This window comes from Pristiophorus japonicus, chromosome 9 (genome assembly GCF_044704955.1).
Source record: "Pristiophorus japonicus isolate sPriJap1 chromosome 9, sPriJap1.hap1, whole genome shotgun sequence".
Lineage (NCBI taxonomy): Eukaryota > Metazoa > Chordata > Chondrichthyes > Pristiophoridae > Pristiophorus > Pristiophorus japonicus.
The window spans coordinates 105206828-105225928 of record NC_091985.1 but is presented as its reverse complement, the minus strand read 5'-3'; the positions used below and the strand labels follow the sequence as shown (position 1 = coordinate 105225928).

General features: G+C 45.8%; 1 protein-coding gene across 3 annotated transcripts in view; it reads left to right on the top strand.

The window, feature by feature from the left end:
- rps6ka2 (ribosomal protein S6 kinase, polypeptide 2) overlaps positions 1-19101 on the top strand; it is a 654298-nt gene that overhangs the window by 353011 nt on the left and 282186 nt on the right. For all 3 annotated transcript variants that reach the window (XM_070889669.1, XM_070889667.1, XM_070889666.1), the window contains exon 2: positions 6837-6953. Coding sequence is in view for 2 of the 3 variants with exons in the window: in XM_070889667.1 (XP_070745768.1) it covers positions 6837-6953 (117 nt within the window). In the remaining variant the exon portion in view is untranslated. The remainder of the gene's footprint in view (positions 1-6836; positions 6954-19101) is intronic.

The following is a 19101-nucleotide window of genomic DNA, read 5'->3' as shown; positions in this document are numbered from 1 at the left end:
ACTCAACACCCTAGGGGTGGGGGGAGGAGAAATTGTACAACTGTGTATTTTTTATGACAACTACTGACGTATAATCAGCTAAGAGAGTGTTGGGGTTAAAGTGGAAGAAAAATTTGCAATGATTTACAATAAATTGATTACGCTGACTAGAGAACGATCTGCTTCTACTATGACTGCTGTAATCTCTGGCGCAGGGAAAGAATGAAAATGACAGAGACGGAAACCTCTGATTGTAGCCTCCGAGTACAACTTTCATACAGTGCTACGTAAGCAGGCACCTGGCCTCACATAGGAGGGAGTCTTTCATCTCTCTCCCTCTCATGTCTTCAGGCAACAGGGGATGGCAGCAACTCAAGTTGCATTGGCAGCCATGATCCCCATGTGCAGAATAGAATGTGTAAGGTCCCAAGGTAACACAGGCCTAATTAAAACATTGCAGATTCGTACCAGAAGAAAGCCAGTATAAATCAAGTAGAAATGCAGTGGTAGTCAGGTCAGGCAGGGGTTAAATGATGACATAATGGTGGTTGCAATGGCAGAAACCATGGTCTGTGAAACACAGTTGTTTTTAATGGTTATACAGCTAACTGATAACTTACAATTTATAAGTGTAATTATAATTAGCTCCAGTCTTCTGATGTTGTGCACTTTGCTGCTGATTGTCTGACCTGTAATTTACTTTCAAAATCAAGGAACACTAGTGTTGCTCACAAGTAGTCCAGGATCTGAAGCCTGGAGCTGAATATTCAGCTTTCTGTCCCATGGAAACATTGTGGTAATGCCCCGTAAATGTCGTCACTATGGCCACAGCAATGTTCATTGGTGTCTACTGAGGTTGCCATCTCTGATTGGAGGCAATCCTGGAGGTTTCATCACGTCATGTTCTAATCACATGACATCTGACCACGTGATGCCTGACCTTGTGATGTCTTATGACATGATATCTCATCACATGACTTCTAAAAATGTTTTTGCATTTACCTTATAAAAGTCGGGTCCCTTGTAGTTACATAAGAACATAAGAAATAGGAGCAAGAGAATAAGATCATGGCTGATCTGATCATGGACACAGCTCCACTTCCCTGCCTGCTCTCCATAACCCTTTATTCTCTTATCGCTCAAAAATATGTCTATCTCCGCCTTAAATATATTCAATGACCCAGCCTCCACAGCTCACTGGGGCAGAGAATTCCATCGAAGAAATTCCTCCTCAGCTCTGTTTTAAATGGGCGGCCCTTTATTCTGAGACTATGTCCCCTAGTTTTAGTTTCCCCCTATGAGTGGAAATATCCTCTCTGCATCCACCTTGTCGAGCCCCCTCATTATTTTATATGTTTCAATAAGATCACCTCTTATTCTTCTGAACTCCAATGAGTATAGGCCCAACCTACTCAACCTATCTTCATAAGTCAACCCCTTCATCTCTGGAATCAAGCTGGTGAACCTTCTCCGAACAGCCTCCAATACAAATATATCCTTCCTTAAATACTGAGACCAAGACTGTTGTGTATGCATGCCTGTTTACTGTGTGATGTCTGTAACACTGTTATGCAACACTGAATGTACCCTTACACCATACACACCTTGCCTGTACACCAGAGGGTGCTGCTGCTGGAGACCTAAGGGTTGCCTGCACACTGTGGGTAACCCAGTATAAAAAGGAACACACAGCTTGTTGTCGTCACTCAGGAGCTGCAAATAAAGGACTACAGGTTTACACAGTTTAAGTATTATACCCTGCCTCATGGAGTCATGACTAAAGGTGCCTACATACACTACAACTGGCGACGGGAATGCGAGGTCACGAACAACACGCTCAACATGTCGCATCTCAGCAACTTTCACCAATTTACCGATGGGGAAGATTGGGACGCTTTTATAGAAAGATTGGAACACTTAAGGAGACTGGCTGCACCGTGTGACTTTGGCGACTACCTAAATGAAGCACTAAGGGACTCTAAAACGATGAGAGCAGTGCACCACATTGATACTTCTAAGGGCAGAAACCCTGCCCCGGGTCTCGCAACCCTGAGTCCGCCACATGGGGCAAACCGGCTAGCCCCGTGCTGGCGCTGTGGAGGAAACCACAGGGCCCACCAGTGCCGCTACAAAGACTATACATGCAAAGAGAAAAGGCACCTTCAAAGGATGAACAGAGAAAGCTTTACTCACCGGGTCTCTGATAATTTAGCTGATCACCGGGGCTCCGACATAGAGAAAAGTGAAGTTGTTCAAGCCCTGGAAGAAGAGTATGGAACTCAGACCTGCTCCACCGAAAGTTCTCCGTGGGCGATGAAAGTAGACGTCAACGGGGTCCCAGTTTCTATGGAGAGCGACACAGGGGCGAGCCAGTCTGTGATGAGCCAAAAGTTGAAGAACTTTGGATGAATCCTGCCAATCGAACACAATGGCAGCCTGTCCACGTGAAGCTGCTCCCAGGCCTCCAAGCTCCGGCAATCGACCTCGAACATGGATCCATCTCTGTATCCCAAGGTTCCACTGTCCAGCTCAACTGCCCACAGCACCCCGGCAAAATCTCCGGGACCAAGGATCCAAACTCCACTTTCTGATCCGGGGCAGCACTCCAAGAGGTGAACATCGATGAAAGAAATGGATTCCCGACATCCAGGGTCGAACCTGTGGAAGAAAACAGCACCATAGCCTACCTGCAGCAAGACCAGAAAATGGCTGCAGCACCACAAGCAGCAGAACCTGTAATCAAAATGGCTGCGGCCATACCAGGAGTGAACATGGAGGAGCATCACGTGACACCGAGCGGCCAATCGGATTTGAAGGCTCCCTCAAAGGAGACCGGTAACCAAAAAAATTTAAAGGGGAAATTTCAACTATTTGAGTACACAGACTTTAAAGCTAAAGATGCAATTAAAGGGTGCAAGTATGCAATGTAACAATGAATTGTGATGCTGGTTTAACTAATGTGACTGATGAGATGAATGCAGGTGTCAGTAAGGTTAAGAACAAGTTTATTATGCTGCTCCCACTCACCGTGTTGCTGCTCCCGGCTCTGCAGGAAATGGTGTCACCTCAAACCTAGTCTGGTCCACTGCTGCTCAGGCATGCTCCCCTCTGCAGATCAGGCCCCCCTCCCCCAAGAAACCTACCTTCCTTAGTCCCGGAGTCCAGCCAGAGCACCTGATATCGGGGCAGTCTGCCTACCGGGCTGCAGCCCGTCGATTCAAAGCAAATCAGTCATAATCCTCAAAATGGGCGGGGCCTCATGGCAGGATTTCTGGCCGGCCAGCAGCCCAGATATCGCTCTGGGGGAATCTATTCCATGGTTTTACATGTTTATTGTGGGTCAGTTGCAGCCTAACCCAGACAATGATTTGCTCATTGCTTAACACAGCAAATTCATGGGATATCTCTTCCTCGCCACAAGTCGCTGGCCGATTTGCGCATTAATAACAGCAGTCGGTGTTCTGACACCATTATTTTTTTAGGAATGGCTTTACAGTTTCCTTACTCATAGTGTACAGTGGAAATCTCGCCATTCCACGATTTCGCCCTTTTAAGTACGTGTTGTCAAGGAAGTGTATACCGAATTTCCCCAGTTATGGCATTGGCTGAGTCATGGCTGCACTTTACCCAAATTAATGGGGAATTCTGCCCCTGGTACAATGATCAAGAGTGACAGGCTGTCCATTATGTCCATCCATGAACCTAACTAAATAGCTTCCGAAGACGAACCAGAGCCGTGACAGATGGAAACTGATAACACACTGATGTCCTCAGTACAACTAAATACAACAGGCTTTTTAAATTGAGTTTGTTTTCTAAATTCAACTCAGAAATCACATCGATCACACACACAAGCATGCACATGAATACATGCACACACAAACTCACCACACACACCACATACACCACATTAAATGCACCACACACACCACATAAATGTGGCTGTCCTTTTAAAATTGGTATCTCTAGTGCCTGAAATAAATGTCGTATTTCTAATGAGATTTGAGTTCCTATTCCCTACTCATAAACACGTGCCTGCTTAATTATGAAAAATATTAAATGTAAAACAAAACCTTCAAAAGTGAGGTGCCAATGGATTTATAAAAGGTACAGCAAGCAAATAGGAAAGCAAATAGTATGTTAGCCTTTATTACAAAAACATTGGAGTATAAGAGTAACAAAATCTTTCTGCAATTATATAGGGCCTTAGTAAAACCACACCTGGAGTACTGTGGGCAACATCTATGCTTGGTGTACTGTGTATGGTCTTCAGGGGCGAAATTGCTCTTTTATATAGCCCCATTAGCGCCTCCGCGGGGTGCTAAAGAGGCACAATGAGGTTATCGCCCGGGAGAAGAGGTCGATAGTGAGTCCAGGGAAATTGCCCTGGAGGTTTGGGGGGCATTGTGTCGTTAGCGCCGCGCCCCGTGATCTGCGCCCCAGGCTGGTGCACGCACACCATGATGTCATCGCCGTGCGCACCAACCACTTTGCGCTCCGCGGGGGTATTGCCCTGCAAGTGACGAGGATGGCGCTGGCCAATATCACCGTCAGCCTTGCGGGTCGTGAAGCTGGCAGACATCTGCCATTGGGGAGCTTCTTAAAGGGGAGGCCATTTGCGCCGCGGGCCGGCATATTTTTCTGTTGGCCGACTCTTCCGTCGGCCCGACAATGGTGGCCCTTGCCTTGACCAGGCCGCCATCCTGCAGCCCAGCACTCCGTTATGGGTGCCGGGCTGTTGGCCCGGTCAAGGGCATCCCTGGTGGTCTAGTGGCAGCCGCCAAAAAGGCTGCAGAGTGCGCAGTGGCCCTCCTCTTTAATTGAAGGGGAGGAGCGTTCTGCCGCATTTGCGCTACGCGAAGCGTGGTCATTGTCGGTGGGGAGCTGTCCTCCCAGTGTGCCGTTGGACTCAGCGCCGCTCTGCCGCCCTGGAAGCGCTCCTCCATGGACGTGGAGCACTTCCGATAGCGCTCCGCCTCCATTGAGGGACAGAAGGGCCGAATTCCGTGTGAGGGGCGGAACTTCTGGGCCGGGCGATAAATGTCCTGGCCCCGGAAGATTACCGCCTCCAAACGGGGTGTGAGACAATTTCGCCCCCTTGGTCTCCTTACCTAAGGAAGGATATACTTGCCTTAGAGAGAGTGCAATGAAGATTCACTAGACTAATTCCTGGGATGGGGGGGATTGTCCTATGAGGAGACTAGGCCTATAGGGCTCCATTTTGGCCCACCCCTTTTTTCGGTGCACTTACTGGAGATGCGTCACTTTTCTCCATTGATAAGTGCACCGAAAAAAATCGCTCCCCACTTTGGCCGCTGTCCGCCTTCTCCTCATTTGTCGCGCTGCGTGGCCAGTCGAGTTGGGGGCGGAGCCAGCGTCCTGCACTGAAAACAGTGCCGGGACGTCTGCATATACGCAGTGGAGTGTCCGCGCATGCGCAGTAGCTTCTTGCCCCCAGCCTCTCTTTGTGCGTGCTGCAGCCGCTGTGTGTGTGGGACCCGATGCCCACCCTTAGCCCTGGCCGAGTGGCCTCCCGGTGCGATCGACCTCAGGTTTGAAATTTTATGCACTGTAGCTATGTTTGAACTTTCTTAATGGCTTGTCATTTTCCTGGACTTTTGGATATTTTGAAAAAATTATGTAAGTATGTTTTGTCTCTTGTGAATTGTGGTGACCATTTGTCAAGCCTATTCACCTGGTGCTATTGTGAAAGAAGAACATAAGTGACGGAGGAACACTGACAGAATATCTTATTTATTGTAGTAGACTGTATTTAGATAATATGGGCTCAATTTTGGCCCAGTATAATCATTGCAAATAAATAGTTGTTTAAATTAGTTGTGAGATTAGGGCAATTTAGTTCAACTATCTTTTACTTCTTTTATTTTTGTAGTTTGAGCTTCCATGAATTCTTCTGTTGTTTAGTAAATTAACTTTGCGAAGTTTGTCATATGATGTCCTGTATAGCTGTTTGATTCTATTCACATTCTTTAGTCAAGTCATTAAGTTCTGCTGGCCTCTGATGTACCTACCTGCGCTGATTTCTTAACTCTCCGCAAGGGTTTTCTGAAGTGGCCACATACGCTGGCCTAAGTAGATTTGGAGTTATTAGCTGGCCAAAGTGGCCTAAATGGCCAAAACTGGCGTAGGTGACTGGTAATGCCCCCTTTTGAGAAAAAAAACCGAAACTTAAAAAAATCCTAACTCACTTACACTGGCGCAAATTGAATGTGCAAAATGGGGATTTTTAAGATACTCCAGAAAAATCAAGTTGCCCCAAAAAAACCAGAGCAACTCCTAGCCAAAATTGAGCCCATATTCCCTTGAATTTAGAAGAATGAGAGGTGATCTCATTGAAACATATAAAATTCTTATCGGGCTGACAGGGTAGATGCTGGGAGGGTGTGTCCCCTGGCTGGGCAGGCCAGAACCAGGGACCACAGTTTCAGAATAAAGGGTCTGTCATTTATAACTGAGATAAGAATAAATTTCTTCATTTAAAAGGGTGTGAATCTTTGGAATTCTCTACCACAGAGGGCTGTGGAGGCTCAGTCATTAAGTATATTCCAAACAGAGACTGATAGATTTTTGGATATTAAGGGAATCGAGGTATATGGGATGAGTCATGAACTTATTGATTGGTAGAGCAGGCTCGAAAGGCCGAATGGCCTACTCCTGCTCTTACTTCTTATGTGCTTATGTTCATAGAATATAGTGATTCCCAGGTACCTGTATGAAAAACATTGCTCCGGTGTCCCAATGGACCAATGTGAGTTACAAAAACAGAATGTATGGTTTATTGATGTTTCGTGGGGTTTCGATCTAATGTAATCTTCTGTGTAACTATTTCCCTGCAGGATGAAGGTATTGTGAAAGAAATAGACATTAGTAACCACGTGAAGGAAGGTTTTGAAAAAGCAGACCCCTCTCAGTTTGAATTGCTCAAAGTGCTGGGCCAGGGATCCTATGGAAAAGTAAGTAAATTACGAGAATTGCTGTATTTCTTTCTATTAAAGAATCCATTTAGAAAATTAAATGGTTTAAGATATTCCCCCATAAATGCCACATTTAAAAATGAACCTTTATGGCATCAGATTCAAGTTTTATCTAATTGGAATGTTACCAAATCTTCCCCACATTGAGTATCCACCTAGACAATATTTCTTAAATTCGACAATGTGGGGGGGAATTGGTCCTGGGCACGGTGTAAAATGGTCAATCGATTTACAATCGCCCATTCCTCGCTCCCGCCTGAGACAAATTTCAACCCTAAACACTTTGCGGGATGATTTCCTGTGTGTGCGGTGTATAGCAAAATTGTAAATCTCTCAGTACTGCACTGAAGTGTTAGCCTAGATTATGTACTCAAGTTTCTGCAATGTGGTTTGAGCCTTCTGACTCCGAGGCAAGAGTACTGACACTGAGCCAAGGATCAGTGTGCACACTTCATCAGTGCTGTTGAGGAGAATGAAAATTGACTACCTGTTTAGTCTCTGCCTGCCATTTGTTCAAACAGCTTTTTGAAAAGACATTCAATGATCAGTTCATAATTCACATGGCATCCCCTAACATCAATGGAACCCATAAGAAAGAAAGATTTGCATTTATATAGCGCTTTTCATGACCACCGGACGTCCCAAAATGATTTACAGCCGATGAAGTGCTTATTTTTGAAGTGTCGTCACTGTTGTAATGTAGGAAACGCGATAGCCAATTTGTGCACATCAAGCTCCCACTAACAGCAATATGACAATTACCAGATAATCTGTTTTTGTTATGTTGATTGAGGAATAAATATTTGCCAGGACACCGGGGATAACTCCCCTGGTCTTCTTCGAAATAGTGCCATGGGATCATTTACGTCCACCTGAGAGAGCAAACGGGCCTCGGATTAATGGGCCCAAGTTTGCCCCCACGCTTAGAATGGCACACCTCCGTGAGCTGCGCCGACTTTTTAGAACAAAAACCGCGCCTAAAAGTTACCGTGCTATTCTCCCCACAGCTGGAACAATGAAGACCCTCGGCGTAGCGCAGCACAAGGGGTGGAGCCAGGACCCAGCACTGAAAACAGTGCCGGGACCTCTGCACATGCGCGCGAGAGTGTGCGCGCATGTGCAGTAGCTCCTCGCCCCTAAATCTGTGCAGGTTGTGTGGGAGGAGCCCGAAGTACACTGTCCCTAGCCCTGGCCGAATGGGCTCCCCGTCGCAACCTGCAGGAACAGTGCCTGCCGCGTTCAGCCGGGAGTACTATAAAGAACATAAAGTCTGGAATGAGAAAGGGCCATTTGAATCATCAAGCCTGCACCATCCAGAATCCATGCCTTAGTATTGTATCATGGAACAAGGAGGGAAGTCAGTGAGCATTTATTTATACAAAGAGTAATGACGTTGTGGAAGAAGTTGCTCGAGAGAGAGAGAGCAATGAATTTAAGGTAAGTTTCTGGAGCGAAAATGATTGAAGGGTGTGGGGAAAAGCTGGGTTTCTGAGGTTGAGATTATTTAAAAAGGGATGGGCTTGTTCCTAAACATGTGTCTGTTCACCCCCACCCCATGGAGTTGTGTGGTTTTGAATTCATTTCTGAAGAAGTAATTACAATGAGCTTTCTCACAGTGGCTCAGCCATTTGGGGGTTTACAATGACAAAGCAAACTAAATGCCGAGAATTGCAATTTCTAAGATGTTCCGTTCTAAACTAGTTGCTCCAAAAAAATAGGACAACTCAGGCCGAAACTTGAGCCCAATGTCTTATCCAAAAGACAGCACTTCCAACAGTGGAGCTCTCCTTCAGCACTGCACTGGAGTGTCAGCCTAGAGTTTTGTGTTCAAGTCTCTGGAGTGGGACTTGAACCCATAACCTTCTGACCCAGAACTTGAGCACATAATCTAGACAGGTATCCCAAAGCAGTACTGAAGAAGTGCTGCAATATTGGTGGTGCCACCTTTCAGATGAATTGTTAAAGCAAAGCCCCATCTGCTTTCTTGGGTGGAGTAAATGATCCCATGGTACTATTTGAAGAACAGGGAAGTCCTCCAAGCATCCTAACCCACATTCCTTTCTCAAGTAACACCTCCAAAAACAGATTAACTGGTCAGTTACCTCATTTGCTGTTTGTAGGATCTTGCCGTGTGCAAATTAGCTTTGTATAGTAACATTAGGAATAGGAGTAGGTCAACAGCCCCTCGAGCTTGTTCCCCCTTTCAATTAGATTGCAGCTGAACTGTACCTTAACTCCATCTACCTACCTTGGGGAAAGTATTAATGTAGATTCTTTAAATGGACGTGAATAGCAAAAAATTATTCCTTAAGTGTAGAATGTCTTTCATAAACCAGCCTGTTCGACTTACAAGGATGCTGCAAAGGAACAAGAATTGACCATTCACCCCCTCAAGACTATCCTTCCATTCAATTCGATGATGGCTGATCTGCATTTCAACTCCATGTTTGAGCCTTTGCTCTATATCCCTTGATGCTCTTACCTGTCGATTTCAGTCTTGAAAAGTCTATATTGACCCAGCATTCACAGCCTTTTAGGGGAGAGTTCCAGATTTCTGCTGCTCTTCACATGAAAAAGTGTTTCCTTATTTCGCTCCTGAATAGCCTAGTTCCAATTTTAAGATTATGTTCCCTTGTTCTTGATTCCCCCACCAGAGGAAATAGTTTCTCTGTGTCTACTGTATCAAATCCTTTTAACCTTTTAAACATCTCCATTAGATCACCCCACAATCTTCTAAACACAAAGGAATACAAACCAAGTTTATGTCTTCTTAATTTAACCCTCTAAGCCATCGTATAAATAGTGACTACACTTCAAAAATTGGCTGTGAAGCACTCTAAGAACATGTAAATGTAAAGTCTCCTTTCTTCATGTGCTCACCTCCTGCAGACAGTCTCTGCAATGCTGATCTCAGTGGAACAGCTTCATTTAAAATCTACAGGGGCTGGTTGGTGAAATGTGGTTCTGATCTGCTAAACAGCATGTTTAAACAGTCACAGCATGGTGCTGAAAACTGGGAGGGATGGCCACTGCCACCCCGCACGGAACACCGCTCCGCTGGTAAAAACATTTCTAAGACCTGAATTTTTGTCTGATCTCTGCCCCATGGAACGGGGTGGAGAAAAACTTCAGAAAACAGTGAGTGCGCCTCATTTGGGGCGGGGCTCAATTACGCCCCCCTCCTCATGTTACATCCTTACGGAAATAACCTGTTCCACCCTGGATAAAATGTACTGGAGGCTTCAAGAGGCAGTCAAAAAAAGCTGCCCATTCAGGCCTATTGAGTGAAGATTTCATGGGTATTTGGTGCATTCAGTTTCACTGGATCAATTAGGTGCATCGTATAGTGAAAAATCAACTTGGCGAGCACGTTTATAAAGGATTCCTGGTGGGACTTCTGCCTTCACTGAGGAGCCTGCCTTGTGGCGGGAGATAAATTGCTGTGTAGGCCTTGAGTGTAGAGTGCCTATGGGGCAGCTGAAAGGAAGACCGAGCTTCTTGTGAAACTTTAAAACTCCAAGAGGGTGGAAATTCGGTTGCGCCTCTGTTGCGGCGTTAATCCGGGCAGAGCGGTAAATTTTGCGCTGGCAAATGGATTGTGTCTGCCGCCACAAAATACATCAGCTGGACCTGGAGTTTGAAGCAGACACTAAGGTAGGTGTTGCACACCTTTTTTAGGGCGCTAGGTCAGCTGAGCAAGTTAAAATCCCAAGCTAAACAGCTGGCCTCGGAGCACCCTCGGGGGGGGAAAAACAAACACATAGAAACAGAGAAACATAGAAATTTACAGTGCAGAAGGAAGCCATTTCGGCCCAGCGTATCCACGCCGGCCAAGAAAGAGCCGCACGGCCCTTGGTCAGCAGCCCTAAAGGTTACATATAAACCTATGAACAATGACGGAAAGGCAAAGAGCAACCGTTCCGCCTCACACAACTGCGACACCCCTTATAGTGAAGCATTCTACACTCCACCCCAACTGGAGCCATGTGATCTCCTGGGAGAGGCAAAAACCAGATTAAAAACCAATGCCAATTTAGGAAGAAAAAAATCTGGGAAAATTCCTCTCCGACCCATCCAGGCAATCAAAACTAGTCCAGGAGATCACCCGGCCCGTATTCTATTCCATGCAGTACTTACCATTATATCTGCGATGTCCAACAAAAGATCATCCAGTTCAAGCCCAATTACCAGCTCCAGGTACGTGACCCTGCAGGTTACTGCACTTTAAGTGCCCATCCAGCCATCTCTTAAAAGTGGTGAGAGTTTCTGCATCCACCACTCTTCGAGGCAGCGAGTTCCAGATCCCCACAACCCTCTGTGTAAAGAAGCCCCCCGCCCCCTCAAATCCCCTCTAAACCTTCCACCAACCACCTTAAAACTATGCCCCCTCATAATAGACACCTCCACCAATGGAAATAGACCCTTACTATCCACTATGTCCGGGCCCGTCAATATTTTGTACACCTCAATGAGGTCTCCTTTCAACCTCCTCTGTTCCAATGAGAACAAACCCAGCCTATCCAATCTGTCCTCATAACTAAGATTCTTCATTCCAGGCAGCATCCTAGTAAATCTCCTCTGCACCCTCTCTAGTGCAATCATGTCCTTCCTATAATACAGTGACCAGAACTGCATCGAAACATAGAAAATAGGTGCAGGAGTAGGCCATTCGGCCCTTCGAGCCTGCACCGCCATTCAATGAGTTCATGGCTGAACATGCAACTTCAGTACCCCATTCCTGCTTTCTCGCCATACCCCTTGATCCCCCAAGTAGTAAGGACTACATCTAACTCCTTTTTGAATATATTTAGTGAATTGGCCTCAACAACTTTCTGTGGTAGAGAATTCCACAGGTTCACCACTCTCTGGGTGAAGAAGTTTCTCCTCATCTCGGTCCTAAATGGCTTACCCATTACCCTTAGACTGTGACCCCTGGTTCTGGACTTCCCCAACATTGGGAACATTCTTCCTGCATCTAACCTGTCTAAACCCGTCAGAATTTTAAAAGTTTCTATGAGATAACCCCTTATTCTTCTGAACTCCAGTGAATACAAGCCCAGTTGATCCAGTCTTTCTTGATATGTCAGTCCCGCCATCCCGGGAATCAGTCTGGTGAACCTTCGCTGCACTCCCTCAATAGCAAGAATGTCCTTCCTCAAGTTAGGAGACCAAAACTGTACACAATACTCCAGGTGTGGCCTCACCAAGGCCCTGTACAACTGTAGTAACACCTCCCTGCCCCTGTACTCAAATCCCCTCGCTATGAAGGCCAACATGCCATTTGCTTTCTTAACCGCCTGCTGTACCTGCATGCCAACCTTCAGTGACTGATGTACCATGACACCCAGGTCCCGTTGCACCTCCCCTTTTCCTAATCTGTCACCATTCAGATAATAGTCTGTCTCTCTGTTTTTACCACCAAAGTGGATAACCTCACATTTATCCACATTATACTTCATCTGCCATGCATTTGCCCATTCACCTAACCTATCCAAGTCACTCTGCAGTCTCATAGCATCCTCCTCGCAGCTCACACTGCCACTCAACTTAGTGTCATCCGCAAATTGGGAGATACTACATTTAATCCCCTCGTCTAAATCATTAATGTACAATGTAAACAGCTGGGGCCCCAGCACAGAACCTTGCGGTACCCCACTAGTCACTGCCTGCCATTCTGAAAAGTACCTATTTACTCCTACTCTTTGCTTCCTGTCTGCCAACCAGTTCTCAATCCTTGTCAGCACACTACCCCCAATCCCATGTGCTTTAGCTTTGCACATTAATCTCTTGTGTGGGACCTTGTCGAAAGCCTTCTGAAAGTCCAAATACCCCACATCAACTGGTTCTCCCTTGTCCACTCTACTGGAAACATCCTCAAAAATATCCAGAAGATTTGTCAAGCATGATTTCCCTTTCACAAATCCATGCTGACTTGGACCTGTCACCTCTTTCCAAATGCACTGCTATGACATCCTTAATAATTGATTCCATCATTTTACCCACTACCGATGTCAGGCTGACCGGTCTATAATTCCCTGTTTTCTCTCTCTCTCTCCTTTTTAAAAAAGTGGGGTTACATTGGCTACCCTCCACTCGATAGGAACTGATCCAGAGTCTATGGAATGTTGGAAAATGACTGTCAGTGCATCTGCTATTTCCAAGGTCACCTCCTTAAGTACTCTGGAATGCAGACCATCAGGCCCTGGGGATTTATCGGCCTTCAATCCCATCAATTTCCCCAACATAATTTCCCGACTAATGAGGATTTCCCTCAGTTCCTCCTTCTTACTAGACTCTCTGAGCCCTTTTATATCCAGAAGGTTGTTTGTGTCCTCCTTAGTGAATACCAAACCAAAGTACTTGTTCAATTGGTGTGCCATTTCTTTGTTCCCCGTTATGACTTCCCCTGATTCTGACTGCAGGGGACCTACGTTTGTCTTTACTAATCTTTTTCTCTTTACATATCTATAGAAGCTTTTGCAGTCCATTTTAATGTTTCCTGCAAGCTTCCTCTCGTACTCTATTTTCTCTGCCCTAATCAAACCCTTTGTCCTCCTCTGTTGAGTTCTAAATTTCTCCCAATTCCTGGGTTCGCTGCTATTTCTGGCCAATTTGTATGCCACTTCCTTGGCTTTAATACTATCCCTGATTTCCCTTGATAGCCACGGTTGAGCCACCTTCCCTTTTTTATTTTTACACCAGACAGGGATGTACAATTGTTATTGTTCATCCATGCGGTCTCTAAATGTCTGCCATTGCGCATCCACTGTCAACCCCTGAAGTATCATTCGCCAATCTATCCCAGCCAATTCTCGCCTCATACCTTCAAAGTTACCCTTCTTTAAGTTCTGGACCATGGTCTCTGAATTGACTGTTTCATTCTCCATCCTAATGTAGAATTCCACCATATTATGGTCACTCTTCCCCAAGGGGCCTCGCACAACGAGATTGCTAATTAATCCTCTCTCATTACACAACACCCAGTCTAAGATGGCCTACATAAGAATAGGAACAGGAGTAGGCCATCTAGCCCCTTGAGCCTGCTCCGCCATTCAAAAAGATCATGGCTGATCTTCGACATATTGGTCTAGAAAACAATCCCTTATGCACTCCAGGAAATCCTCCTCCACCATATTGCTTCCAGTTTGGTTAGCCCAATCTATATGCATATTAAAGTCACCCATGATAACTGTTGCACCTTTATTGCATGCACCCCTAATTTCCTTTTTGATGCCCTCCCCAACATCACTACTACTGTTTGGAGGTCTGTACACAACTCCCACTAATGTTTTTTGCCCTTTGGTGTCCTGCAGTTCTACCCATATAGATTCCACATCATCCAAGCTAATGTCTTTCCTAACTATTGCATTAATCTCCTCTTTATTCAGCAATGCTACCCCACCTCCTTTTCTTTTTATTCTATCCTTCCTAAATGTTGAATACCCTTGGATGTTGAGTTCCCTGCCCTGATCATCCTGGGACCACATCTCTGTAATCCCAATCACATCATATCTGTTTACATCTATTTGCACAGTTAATTCATCCACCTTATTACGGATACTCCTTGCTTTAAGACTCAAAGCCTTCAGGTTTGTTTTTTTAACACCCTTTGTCCTTTTAGAATTATAATGTAGTGTGGCCCTTTTTGTTTGTTGCCTTTGTTTACTCAGCCTTCCACTATTGCTTTTTACCTTTCTACCATCTGTTTCTGACTCCATATTACTTTGCCCTGTCTCGCTGCATAGGTTCCCATCCCCCTGCCATATTAGTTTAAACCCCCCCGAACTGCATTAGCAAATGTTGCCCCAAGGACATCAGTTCCAGTCCTGCCCAAGTGCAGACTGTCCCTTTTGTACAGGTCCCACTTCCCCCAGAACTGGTTCCAATGTCCCAGGAATTTGAATCCCTCCCTCTTGCACCACTGCTCAAGCCACATATTTATTCTAACTATCCTGCTCCCTCTATTCTGATTAGCACGTGGCACTGGTAGCAATCCTGAGATTACTACCTTTGAGGTCCTACTTTTTAATTTAACTCCTAGCTCCCTAAATTCAGCTTGTAGGACCTCTTCCCACTTCTTACCTATATCGTTGGTACCTACATGTGCCACGACAACTGGCTGTTCACCCTCCCTCTCCAGAATGCTCTGCAGCCGCTCCTTGACCCTTGCACCAGGGAGGCAGCATACCATCCTGGATTCTGTGGCTGCAGAAACTCCTATCTATTCCCCTTACAATCGAGTCCCCTATCACTATAGCTCTCCCACTCTTTTTCCCGCCCTTCTGTGCAGCAGAGCCACCCATGGTGCCATGAACCTGGCTGCTGGTGCCTTCCCCTGGTAAGTCATCTTCCCCAACAGTATCCAAAACAGTATATCTGTTTTGGAGGGAGATGACCGCAGGGGACTCCTGCACTACCTTCCTGCTCTTGCCTTGTCTCTTGGTCACCCATTCACTATCTGTCCTAACCCTTACCTGCAGTGTGACCAACTCACTAAATGTGTTATCCACAACATTCTCAGCATCGCGCATGCTCCAGAGTGAGTCCATCCGCAGCTCCAGTGCCGTCATGCGGGATGTCAGGAGCTGCAGCTGGACACACTTCCCGCATACATAGTAGCCAGGGACACTGGAAATGTCCCTGACTTCCCACATAGCACAGGAGGAGCATGACATGGGTCCGAGCTCTCTCCTGCCATGATTTAACCCTTAAATTAATTTACTTCCTAAAATTTACTTAAACACCAAACAGCTACTTAGTAGTTCGCTGCCAATTAAACCAATCTAAAAGTCAATCTAAAAGATTTATACTTACCAGTCGAACAGCCAACCATTTACCAGCTTGGCTGTGATGTCACCTCTCCATTTCGCACCCCTCTATCTTTGTCTGCAGCTGGTTGGGCTGGTGTCTGGGCCTCCGTCTCCTACTCTCGCACTCCTTATGAGCTGCTCTAGTGTCAGCATTGGTAGGAAAAAGAAGACAAAACAGCATGCAGTACTCCAGCTGTGACCTAACCAAAGTATTATACAATTTAAGCATAACTTCATTGCTCTTATATTCTATGCCTCGGCCAATAAAGGCAAGCATTCCATATGCCTTCTTAACCACCTTATCCACCTGGCCTGCTACTTTCAAGGATCTGTGGACAAGTACGCCAAGGTCCCTTTGTTCATCTACACTATTAAGTGGCCTACCGCTTAATGTGTGCACCCTTTTCTTATTAGCCCTCCCAAAGTGCATCACCGCACAATTCTCTGAATTAAATTCCATTTGCTATTGCTCTGCCCACCTGAACAGTAGATTGATATCCTTCTGCAGCCTATGACTTTTCTCTTCATTATCAACCACACAGCCAATTTTAGTGTCGTCTGCAAACTTCTTAATCATACTCCCTATATTCAAATCTAAATTGTTGATATATGCCACAAAAAGCAATAGACCCAGTACTGAGCCCTGCGGAACCCCACTGGAAACATCCTTCCAGTCATAAAAACATCCATCAATCATTACCCTTTGCTTCCTACCTCCAAGCCAATTTTGGATCCAAGTTGCCACTTTGCCCTGTATCCCATGAAGGGTTGCAAAATTCGTGGGAGAACCCCCCCCCCCCCCCCCCCCCCCACCACCCAGTGTCTGGACTGATTGGAAAGGAAATTTAATTTGGGACTATCTACCAGAAAGTTTGAGATCCTAAAGTGCACATGAAAGAAACTACGAACTTTAATCAAATTTAGGATTTTACAAGGCAGATTGGGTGGGTCTGTGTGGGCAGGGCTAAGAACTAAAGGAACTATCCTTCAAAGAAGCCAGTTTTGAAAATTGAAGCTGTCTGGGGTATTGAAACTAAAACAAATTGTCTGGAGAATTGTGGATACTCGAAAACCCTTCCCCCCAACAATTAACCCAGAGATAGCTAACCATCATCCTGATCTGGAAAACCATTGCAGTCCATACATAACAATGGCACATCCAGCCCGCATGAAAACCCCAAGCACAGACAGACACTGCAAATACCAAAGCCAATATTTCCATCAAGAAAACAGATTTAAAAGATCGACACATCCGAGACAGGTTAACATTTAATGAGCCTGCCAAAATATGACAAAGAAATATCAAGCCCGCCAAAATTAAACAAAGACTCAGGGCTAATTTGGCGCAAAGATTAGAACAACTCCAAAGGTATAACTGGGCCCTGCTTTAACAACGGGTATGCAATGCTTATGCTTTTGCTTCAGAAGTCACTGCTAGGGACACTTAGCAGAAAGTATGCACACAGCAGCATAACATCATAGAGCATCAAGAAGGGAGAGAGACCACCGCAGCAGTTTTAACTAGCTTCTCCAGCCTCGACATCCTGCAATCGGAAAGGAAGGAAGAACATCACCATCGCGGCAGCAACCGAGCACAGCCAATGTGGTACCACCAAAAATACCGCAATCGATCAACTTCGAAACAAAACTCCGCAAGGAAGAAACCGAAGAATTGAAAGTTTCCATTCTACAACCTAGGCCTGACTACCAACAGGTGAAAACATTATCTAAAAAGACTTTGAAACCTATTTCTAACGAAAAAAAGTGGGTGCTTACCCCATAAGCCCAAAACGCGCCCTACCACATCGGCGGACACCACTCAACTGAAGATTGCGCAGTAAGAAGTCTTCTACGACGTTCGGGGTACGGCAAGCAGAACCTACAGAATCCAGCGAACCCCGAAATCGCGAACCACCGCCAACTACCAGTAAAGGATCAGTGAGCATAGCCCCTGTTTGCCCTGGAGTTTAATCTAGTCAGTGTTAGGCATTGGGAGGTGGGAGGTGTATTATTCTCTGTAATCCCTTTGAATGTGTGATATAGTGTTCTTTATTCAAGTGATTATAAGTTTGACATTATATTTTCTTGTTCTTAATAAAATCAAAGTTCTTTTGCACCAAACCAGTTGTCTCTTGCACTTTATCACATCCCCCAAATAAATCCAGAGTCTAGAACCCAGGGAGTGGGAGCGATTCGAACCGCTCAGAAGGTCAGAGGTGAACCTGACCCCACACACCACCCCTATACCCATGGGCTTTAACCTTTATGACCAGTCTACCATGTGGGACATCATCAAAAGCCTTGCTAAAGTCCATATATACTGTTATGTATGCAAACCTCACCAATGGTAAGACTTGCCACCAGGGGGCACACCTGTGGGAGACCTAAGGGTCACCTGTGCACCCTGGGCAAGCAGGTATAAAAGGCAATCCACCATGCTGCTTCCTCACTTTGGAGTTACATTAAAGAGACCAAGGTCACAATGCTTTGAGCTTACAACACAGTCTTGTGAAGTTATTCTGAACATAACAAGTGGCGACGAGTTACAGATCACAAACTTTCACGCGGTAATGGCTGCCATTGATATTCTTGAGAGAAGATTTGTTGAGGGTGATGATTGGGAAGCCTTCATTGAGCATCTCGACCAGTACTTCGTGGCCAACGAGCTGGACATGGTTGAGACGACGGTCTTCGATATATGGGCTCATCAAAAATCTGCTGGCACCGGTCAAACCAATGGACAAGACTTACACAGAGCTGTGCATGCTGGTTCGGGAACACCTCAAGCCAAAGTAGAGCATCCTAATGGCCAGGTATCGCTTTTACACACACCATCGCTCTGAGGGCCAAAACGTGGCGAGCTTTGTCGCCGACCTAAGACGACTTGCGGGACAGTGCAAATTTGCCGGATCTTTGGGGGAAATGTTGCGAGATTTTTTTCGTGCTTGGAATCGGCCACGAGGTCATTCTTCGCAAACTGCTGTCTACCGAATCCCTAGATCTGAGCAAGGCCATCACGCTAGCCCAGGCTTTCATAACCACGAGCGACAACACGAAACAGATATCTTCACAGCATCGAAGCTCACCGGCAAGTACTGTGCATAAAATAATGCCTTCAGCAGGCAAATCTGTACATGGCAGGGCCTACATGACCGCAGAGGCCAGGCCTAGGATGACTCGGAGGCCACTGTGGGATGTGAATGCGTATCCAGTAACACCATGTTGGCGCTGCGGGGGCAGTCATAGAGCCCGTCAATGTTGATCCATTTACTGTGTGCAAGAGTTGTGGAACAATGGGGCACCTCCAGCGAATGTGC